General features: G+C 38.2%; 1 protein-coding gene across 7 annotated transcripts in view; it reads left to right on the top strand.

Moving 5' to 3' along the window:
• Positions 1 to 9,612, top strand: part of LOC107730155 (unconventional myosin-IXa-like) — a 141,529-nt gene extending 131,917 nt beyond the window's left edge. For 5 of the 7 annotated variants that reach the window (XM_016540899.1, XM_016540894.1, XM_016540898.1 and 2 more), the window contains 12 exons: positions 80 to 127; positions 222 to 333; positions 611 to 672; positions 755 to 947; positions 2,586 to 2,714; positions 3,162 to 3,267; positions 3,571 to 3,702; positions 3,797 to 3,920; positions 4,926 to 4,943; positions 5,329 to 5,531; positions 5,923 to 6,065; positions 7,535 to 9,612. In XM_016540899.1, the coding sequence (XP_016396385.1) occupies positions 80 to 127; positions 222 to 333; positions 611 to 672; positions 755 to 947; positions 2,586 to 2,714; positions 3,162 to 3,267; positions 3,571 to 3,702; positions 3,797 to 3,920; positions 4,926 to 4,943; positions 5,329 to 5,531; positions 5,923 to 6,065; positions 7,535 to 7,965 (1,701 nt within the window). In that variant the 3' untranslated portion in view covers positions 7,966 to 9,612. The remainder of the gene's footprint in view (positions 1 to 79; positions 128 to 221; positions 334 to 610; positions 673 to 754; positions 948 to 2,585; positions 2,715 to 3,161; positions 3,268 to 3,570; positions 3,703 to 3,796; positions 3,921 to 4,925; positions 4,944 to 5,328; positions 5,532 to 5,922; positions 6,066 to 7,534) is intronic. The other 2 variants (XM_016540901.1, XM_016540897.1) reach the window with 1 other exon arrangement.
• The last annotated feature ends 481 nt before the right edge of the window (positions 9,613 to 10,093 follow it).

The following is a 10,093-nucleotide window of genomic DNA, read 5'->3' as shown; positions in this document are numbered from 1 at the left end:
TATATATATATATATATAGAGAGAGAGAGAGAGAGTATATTCTATAAAACAATTTTTTTTCCCTTTTTTCCTCCCACAGGCACCCAAACCAGACCGCAAGAAAAGAAGGAAAAAGGATACTGATATAGTGAGTGGAATCACAGTCAGAGGTTTTGTAAACTGAATTAGCGGTTCCGTTTTTTCATGGAAATCAACTGACACACTGCCTTTGTTTGTTTTAGGTGGAGGAACACAACGGCCACATATTCAAGTCAACTCAATACAGTATTCCCACCTACTGCGAGTACTGCTCCTCCCTCATCTGGATGATGGACAAGGCGTGTGTCTGCAAACGTGAGTCTCATGTCCACAGTCTCCACATCAAAGTGACCCTGAACTCAATTCAACATAATCAGGTTATTTACCAACAAGCCCATAGCCTCTCGGCTCGAACAGAGAACAGTTTGGCTTTGTAGAGCAGAATGTTTTCCTCCATGTTACAGTGAGAGAAGAATGTTGACTTGAATTGAGTTTATTTTAGGTGGCGGTGCTTTTTTTAAAATTTTTATATCTGTGTCGTATGTACTGCCGTTGAAAATGAGAATGAATGAGATGTCTGTGTCTTGTGTAGTGTGCCGCTATGCGTGGCACAGAAAGTGCTGTCAGAAGATGACCACCAAATGCAGCAAGAAGGTAAGGATTTTTTTTTTTCCTGCCAAGTGCGTTCATGTGATTTGGGCTGTAATAAAGAATGTTTCTTTCTTTCCATGTGCAGTATGACCCTGAACTTTCGTCAAGGCAGTTTGGTGTGGAATTGTCCCGTCTGACCAACGATGAGCGAGCGGTGCCTTTAGTAGTCGAGAAACTTATCAATTACATTGAGATGCATGGCCTGTACACAGAAGGGATATACAGGAAGTCTGGATCCACCAATAAGATTAAGGAGCTGAAACAGGGTCTGGACACAGGTATGACACACGAGAACAAAAATAGGGATTTTCACACTGCGCTTAATCCTGAGTTATCATTGTTCTTAGCCCCGCTTTTAACCCGGGTAAAGGTATGTTTCACACTCAAGTGCGGTTAGCATCACTTTTTACCCGGGGTTCTAGGTAAAATCTTGCTCAGGAGCAGGGTTATCAGCGCTTTTGCAGTGTGAAATGACATGTTTTTGTTTTTAAATGATAGTGTGAAATGACATGGTGTTACAGTGCTAGGGCTAGACGCTTAGCAACCAACAAATCACGTGTCTCATATTCACATGTTTTGGACAGTTATGGAAACACAGTGTGTTGTATAAACAGTCGGTTCTAGGGATGTAACGATTCACTCAACTCACGATTCGATTCGAATCACGATTTTGATTGCACGATTCGATTCGATTCATGATTTATTTTAACAAAATGAGATTTAAGACAAATTATAAATTGTGTCCTTTTATTTTTGCTTGGACAAAATGCTGCACATTTCTTTGTGAAATTGAAATATAACACCACTCTCTGCCAGCAGGTGGCGCTTAAAGCGTTTCCGCTGTAAACAAAGAAGCGCTGCACATATGAACTAGATGCAAGATGAAAAGAAAAAATACCATCTAAACTTTTCTAAAGTTCCCTTCAGACATACTTTCATATAAACTCCTACCTCTAAATGAATCTCGATTTGTATAGCATCTCAAACAATTTGAATCGTCACATATTTGAATTGATTTTCAACCGGCTCGCGGTTAATCGTTACATCCCTAGTCGGTTCACTGTTTGAGTGTAAAAAAAAAAAAAAGTCAAATGATGAAGGTAAAAGGCGTGAACTGGAGAGAAGATAGTTTTATTCTTTCTAGATCAAAAAGTTATTTCAAGAAAAACTTAGTAAAAACTTAAGATAGTATAGTCTGCAATATATAAGGATGCACAATGCTAGATTCTTTATGTAAACAGATTGTGTGCTGCGTTCGTCCAATTAATGACATTGACACCGCAAATATGCAAATAAAAATGTTAACCCAGGGTTTAGGAATGTACAGTGTGAAGCATCATCTTATGAATACCCAGCATTAATTATTCACCCTGGGTAAATTAAGAGCAGCGTAAAAAACCCAGGATTCCATTTACCCCGGGTTTAGAATGACCTAGGGTTAACTATTCCAAGTGTGAAAAGCCCTAATGATATATGGCTACAAGACACTAAAATTAGTGAGAAATGTGCTTTACTGTTTAATAACTGTTTATGGAGCCTTTCCAGCTCTGCACATTTTGGATGTTTTTATTGGACACATCAGCTCAGGTCATAGAGTACTGTATAGTAATAAACTTATAATATAACTTAAGTTATATTAAGCACATATGTATATATTACTTATATAACATATATAATAAACAAAATTGTATGTTCTCTGAAAACATGTTAATATCTTACACCGTTTTACCTCACAAATAAATTTATCTTGTTTTAAGGATGTTTCAAAATTTTTACTGTAACACAAGATTCTGATATCTTGTCCACAATACATTACTAACCATTTATAGTAATATATCTACTATATCTAGTAGATGTATTACTATAGTAACTGTATCTATATCTGTAGTCTGAAATCTTTTATTTTCTGCCCTCAGATGTAAATGGCGTGAATCTGGACGACTATAATATTAATGTCATTGCCAGCGTTTTCAAGCAGTGGTTACGTGACTTGCCTAATCCTCTGATGACCTTTGAACTGTATGAGGAATTCCTGCGGGCCATGGGTAAGCAGATGTCCCTGTCAAGCATGACCTATCACACTTATTGCATTAGCATTCAGTATGGCAAATAGTTTTGGTGTCTTTTTTTGCTTGTCCTGATTATTTGGGAGTTTTGTGTGTGTGTATTTGTGTATTTGTGTGTGTGTGTGTGAGAGACACGCATTGAAATTGGTACTGGTTGTATTGATGTTGTCAAGTTGTGTTGATGTCTTGGATTTGTAATTATTTTTGATTAATTTTGATATTAATTTTTTTATAGGTTTTAAATTCTAAATCTGGAACAGATGAAATGATAATAGTAACACGCAGATTTAAAACTACATTTTTTTTGTACATTTTATATGCCAGTCTACGGATGCAGTACTGTTCTAGACCCCCTGTGTTTAAATAAATTAGACGTTTATGGAGACATACACTAATATTTGAACATAGATGGTAATGTCTCTTCAGGTCTTCAAGACAAAAAAGAAGCAATTCGAGGGGTTTACTCTATAATCGACCAGCTCAGCAGAACTCATCTGAACACTCTGGAGCGCCTTATTTTCCATTTGGTCAGGTGAGATGGCAACTGCAACTTCCCATGTCACCAAAAAATGTATGCAAGAATGACTGCAACAAAAAAAGTTACAGAGTGGTTTCTGCTATATCGTTATAGGTAGTCATGTCCACAGAGAAATCTCATTGATCTAAAATCACAGATTATTGCTAATAATAATAAAATAACATCTATTATTTCCACTTTTTGTGCAGAATGTTGGCCTTTAGTGAGAACAGTGAAAGGATGTCCTGACTATGAAATGTCATACATAGTTAGAACACAGCCTTGTGCAGTTCTGAGCCTTGTTTCTGCTGTTTACAGGATTGTCCTGCAGGAGGAAACAAACCGCATGTCTGCTAATGCGCTGGCTATCGTGTTTGCTCCCTGCATCCTGCGCTGCCCTGACACTACCGACCCTTTGCGGAGCGTTCAGGACATTGGGAAAACCACAGCGTAATGGGCAACTCTTACTTCATATAGTTTGATAAGACTAATTCAGTTTAGTTACAGGTAGTGATTAAAATACTTCTGTTTTTTTCTTTCAAAGGTGTGTCGAGCTGATCATTTGCGAGCAGATGAATAAATATAAGGCCAGACTGAAGGACATCAGCACTCTGGAATTTGCGGAGAACAAAGCCAAGAGCCGACTAACATTCATCCGCAGGTCCATGGTAAGAGTTAAGAGTGAATTTCATATTTTCACAAATATCCACATAACCCAGATGTCAAAACTGTTAATGGCTGTTTGTTTTGCTGTACAAAAATGGTATTATTTTTTCTCTGTTTGGGTCTTAAAAAAGTCTTAAAAAGTCTTAAATATGATTGTAAAAAGTTTGCAGCAACCCTGATGTCCAAAACCTATTTCTAGATCAACATCCTTGTTGGACCTGAAACAACATTTTTATCAACCTTTTATTTCCCCTCCTATTTTATAGGTAGCTAATGATTAGAGTTAGGATGGTTTGTTTGACAGGAATATTGTTCCTGAACCTACAGCATTAAAAGATGTTGATCCAGGAAGTTGAATAAGTTGGATAAGTGTTGGTCCTGGAACAACATTCTTATCTCACAATCACAAATTTACACCAAACCCACCACTAAAATTAGAGGGAAATGACAGGTTGATAAGCATAACGCTTCAACCCCAATTATAATCTTCACTTTAACCCTAAAATCTGACAGATACATTGCTTCAAGACCAAAAAGGATGTTGTTCCAAGATCATGTCCTACTTGAGTAAATCATCCACATTAGCTCTGTCTTGACACTAACCCCAGTCTCTCCTCTCCCTCCCCTTTCCTCTCGAATCCAGAAACCCGTTATAATTGCTGTTAGATTTTTGAGCATAACCCGCAGTGCTGCGGCGGTAGGTATTTATGTACTCGCTGTTACCGTAAGTGTCATCACGTATGCCGCGTCCCAGCACTGTGTGGTCCGTCTGTCTTCATGATCATGACATACAGACGCTTGAGCAAGAAACTCGAGAGCTTAGATGTTAGTCACTTTGCACTTTATTAATCTAGACAGGTAACAAAATCACCTTGTTAAATTACATTTTCATAATGTTGCACTGTATGACTTGGGAATTTTTAAAATAAATGTTTCTGTTGCATTCACTGCATGTGCCTAATAATTTACTTTTTTTTTTTTTGCTTTCTCTGGTTGGTAATGTGCAGTCAAACTCATTCAGAAAGGTAACAGCTTTGGGCTGAAGTGAGTCTGTGTTGTCCATCCAGGGTTCAAAATGAACACTTAATGGCTATTTTTGTCCATTTTATATGAAAAAAAGAAAAACACTCTTATACACACACACACACACAGTTTCATTTGCTGTGTAAGAATACATTTCTGACCATCACTGACATGAGTGAATCAAATGACAAAATAATAGCCTAATGAGTCATTTGCCATTGGGACTAAAATGTTCATTTTGGCCCCTGTATTCATGTTTTGTTTCTGTAGCCTGAATGAGACTAGAAAATGCTTTGTTTGATTGTAGCAGTATTTACAGCAAAGCCTGATATATCTCGAGTTCCTCCACTCATAGTGCTGTCTTGTGTTTTTTGTTTTGTCTGACAGGGTAAGGGCCAGGTGCACAGGGTGAGGTATCACACACCGTCTCCTCCAGTGAGTCCTCGGTCTCCAACCGCCCCAGAGGTGATGCAGGAGAGCGGAGATGAGGAAGCCAGCAGAGATCCAGAAGTCTCTGAGCAACAACAAGTCGCCATGCAGCAGGAAGAGAAAGTCCTGACCGAACAAATCGAGAGTCTCCAGAAAGAGAAGTAAGAGAACCCGTTTTAGCTTCTGGGATTGGTTGCATTAACTTATTAATTAAACTTATTAATATTAATACTCAAAGGGTGTAATAGGGTGGAATTACATATCATCGTACTACTATGCTCCTTGTGTAGTACGAAATACCCCAGAGGACCTGCTAAATATAATGTGCAGTATACAGCCAGGGCGCAAAGTACAAAGGACTTGACCTTCTATGTCAGTTGTAATTAATAGAAGGAAGCAATATGAACTGTTATTTTACCATATAGTGTTTGATGATACTGCTGAGACAAATTTACCCCGAATTAATTATCAAAAATGCTGTTTTTTAAAATTATGTAGAAGTACACAGTTATTCTGGTTTGTACTGAGATTTGTTTGATCTTCACCTCATAGGGAGGAGTTGACGTTTGAGATGCTTGCTTTGGAGCCGCGGGCATCTGATGATGAAACTCTGGAGTCAGAGGCCTCTATAGGCACCGCAGACAGCTCTGAAAACCTGAATGTGGACTCTGAGGGAGCCACTTCGGACTTCTTTGGTGAGTCACTACTGAAAGTTCCTATTAAATGTGAAGCTATTTGAATACATTGTTTTCAAACTACATGCTGCTTTTTAATCCACGTAATCTGATTTTCCATTTTACTTTTACAATGCATTTCTGAGTACAACAGGAAACGCAACAAAAATAGATGTAGGTTTGATTTTGCAATTAATTGGATGATGAAAAAGATCAGTACAATACATAAATAGCTGTGTTTGCTTTTGGTTATATTATCCAATAACTCGTGCAGCCCAGCGATTGATGTCAGTGGAGCCATTTCAGACAGAGGAAGAGAAAGTGTTTACAACAAAAACAAAAATTTTTTGTTTGTGTTTGTTTGTTTTGGGAGTTAACGTGCAATGATAAATTGTTCTAAAACTAAACCTGAAGTAATGAACAATCATTAATGAAGTTCACCCAAAAAATCAAATTGTCATCATTTACGTTCCAAACCCAGAAAACTTTTGTTCATCTTAGTTTGTGTTTTGAAGATATTTTTAGTATTCTCTCATAATGTTTGCTCATCCATTTAATGTCACAAATGCCCTGCATTTTCACATGAAAACATTAAAAAGTAATTCATATTTAATCCAGTGTTTTAATCCAAGTCTTCTTATGAGACACAGTTGCTTTATATCACACATAATTTAGGTGTTTATTTACATATAAACACTGATCAACGCGCTATCAAAGAGAGCATATCAAATATGGTAAATGGGTTTTGAACAACATGACAGTTTTTATTTTTGATTGAATTAATCCTTTAAAGAAAATCCATTCCTATCCACTTTCAAGTCACTTTTAAAAACACACTTGTTCGATCTGGCCTACTAATATCCCATTCTCATTACATTGTATTATGCTCTTGATTATTACTCTGTCTTCAGAATGTTTATCTGTCATTCCTTTTGGTCTTTAAATTCATGTTTTATTATTTCTGTTCTATGGTTTGATTTTTATGTACAGCACTTTGGTCAGTCTTGTGGCTGTTTTTAAATGTGCTTTATAAATAAATGAACCTGAACTTGAACATTTAGATTTCATGTGGGTTTCAAAATAGTTCAGACAAGTAAAAAAAGTACTGTAGCTACAGGAAAAAAAGCTACTGTAATTTATTTTTAAATTAATTTTTTTTTTTATTTACTGAATCAACTGAACAAACAGATTCATTTCAAGTGAATCAGACATCCAATACTATACATAAGAGAGTATTTTAGAAGAATGTGTTTTACTCGACTGTGTGAAGCTGTGTGCCAAACAAGGACATAAAAACCAGCAATGCAGTGTTTTGTCACTTTAAAACCGGAAAAGCTACTCTAGCTTAAATGTCAGTGGCCTGCTGTCACACTAGTGGAAAACAAAACTAAGATAGTACTGTCAGAACTTCAAGTACTTTACTCCCCAGCATCGGTGCTTAATGATTTTCCAGCGCACCTCCCATTGCTGTTCTCTTTGTCTCTAAACAGAGCGAGGCCCAGCGCTGGCCGCCGCGAGGCCCAAGAAGTCAGAGGGGAAGAGCAGGAGGGTTCTGCGAAAGCAGCCTGAATCCCTGGACTCCATAGACTCCAGTTCTACCGTCTCCTCTGTGTCGTCTTCCTATATGCAACCACCTGCACAAACCCATAAATTACGTTTGCGCTCCAAATCACCTTCGACACGATTATATCTATCCAGCCCGCCTGACAGCCTGGACCAGCCCGAGCATGATGGAGAGGAGAGACCGCAGTTCACCAGCCGCGGCACCTTCAACCCAGAAAAAGGCAAACAGCGCCTGCAGGGTGCCAAGAACTCACCTCAGAGGCACCGTGACCCTCCGATGGGCGGAGGGCAGAAGAGAGATCCAGACTTGCCCCCCCAGCAGGTGGTGGTGTACGGCAGCAACGAGTTCATGGTATGAAGGCCACGAGGTTCCACGTCCATCAACGGAAAAGAGCTCATCCCTCCCTGCTAGCTCACATTTGCTGCATTATAGTCCTTAAGTGCCATGTTGACAGGAAAAGCAGGAGATCTGCATGTGAGAAAGCTGGAAAGCAGGGCAAAGGGAATGCTGAACCATTCCGATCCGGAATGTTCTCCTTTGGGTTCCCTGACTGTGATCGGGCTCCAAAGGTGGGAGACGAAGCCATTGATGAACTAAACCACGGGCTGCTTTAACGTTTACAGCATTCTCTCCGATGTATTTGCCCCCAAGCCTATTTAATAAATTTTATTTACATGGAATATATAAATATATTATGTGATATAAAGTGTACAAAGCCAGAGCACCAGTGACTGCTGGGTTGTTGAATTCATATATCGTGTATCGGTCATGAATGAGTTGGAGAGAGAAGTGAGGATGTTGGGTCTGTGTGGATGTGTGTGAGGCTCCTCCGTATGTGTGGGAGTGTGTGTCTTATGAGAAAACCTCTGGATATGTTTGTGCTGCTTTTTGTGTTGTGCTTGGAGGGAAATGATGCCATTAAAGGGACCAAGCAAACTGGTGTTAGAATGCCAGAGGATCCCACATTAAATGAAGACTCCAAAGTCTTCCAAATCACCACATAGTGTATTACGTCAACAGCCATCCATCAGTTGTTTGAATTCGTTTGGATTGTCATTCCTGTTTTTTGTGCTTATCTGCCTCGATCTTGCTTTAAGAAACCAGTGTTAAAACACAAAAATGCAGAGTTACTGGATTACTATTACTTAAGGTATTCTAAATGGAATCATTCTGAATCTTAGGATCATTCATGCCCTGCAAACATGAAAATGACTTAAATATGACTTAATATATTACCAAATGGTCTCTTCTGCCTGTATATATACTGTAATGCAATATTTCCATTTTTTCCCTAAATATTTAATTATTAAATGAAACCTGGCTGTAAAAATCCACACAAGTGCATTTTGGAAGGCTATGCTCCGATTGGATTCACAGCTCTCATTCAGCTGCTGTATTAGCAGTGTTGCCCTCAGAGAGATTCTGATATCTCTCCCATCATTAGTTATTGATATCAGGAAGCTGATTGCGAAATGAACAAAATCAGTTATTTTACTTGTGCCACCTGCAAAATATTTCTGTGTCTAGACCATTTGTCATTTCTTTGTCACTGTGGTTTGTGCAAAGATCATGAAGATCAAGATGAATTTGTCACCGTCGTGTTAAACTGTGATTATATCCAATAACATGGCTTGTTAAAGGTGATGGTGGTTGGCAAAGGCTGTGTTTCTCACAGGAACAACGAGTCTGTGGACTCTGACATCAATCTCAGAATTAAGACTGTTCATTTATATTGTGGTGTTTAGATCTCATGCATTGCTGAGACAGGATTGAGCAAACAGCTGTCTGGCCTCAGATTTGTCTTATGTTATGTGGAGTCGTGTTGAACAAATATTTCTTATGAAAGATAAACAGTTAATGGTTGTCAAATAAATCACACATTTTGAACAATTAAGAACTGTTTTGGTGAATGAAAGGTTTGAGTTATTGTGCAGCTATCACTGCTAACTTGTTCCAGCCACATCCAGTTTTGTATATTGATTGATTTGAGCTCTTGGAGGAAAACTTGAATAACCGGTTTGTCCTGCAAACCTGAAAGAGGTGCTCGAGTCTCTTCTCACTGATAAATGGGTGCATCTGGCCTAAGGGAATTGTAATTGTGTGAGAGCTGTTTAACTCGTCTTACTGCTGGCAAAGGTGCAGAGTTGTGTGTGTGTATATATATATATATGACCCTGTACCACAAAACCACTCCTAAGTAGCACGGGTATATTTGTAGCAGTTATAGCCAACAATACATTGTATGGGTCAAAATTATCGATTTTTCTTTTATGCCAAAAATCATTAGGATATTAAGTAAAGATCATGTTCCATGAAGATATTTTGTAAATTTCCTACTGTAAATATATTAAAACTTAATTAGTAATATGCATTGCTAAGGACATTGTTTGGACAACTTTAAAGGCAGTTTTCTCAATATTTAGATTTTCAAATTATTTGTATCTCGGCCAAATATTGTCCTATCCTAACAAACCATACATCAATG

The sequence above is a fragment of the Sinocyclocheilus rhinocerous genome, unplaced genomic scaffold, assembly GCF_001515625.1.
Source record: "Sinocyclocheilus rhinocerous isolate Xijiao unplaced genomic scaffold, SAMN03320098_v1.1 scaffold36, whole genome shotgun sequence".
Lineage (NCBI taxonomy): Eukaryota > Metazoa > Chordata > Actinopteri > Cypriniformes > Cyprinidae > Sinocyclocheilus > Sinocyclocheilus rhinocerous.
Note: the sequence above shows the minus strand (reverse complement) of the source record. Positions and strands in the feature narration are given on the sequence as shown.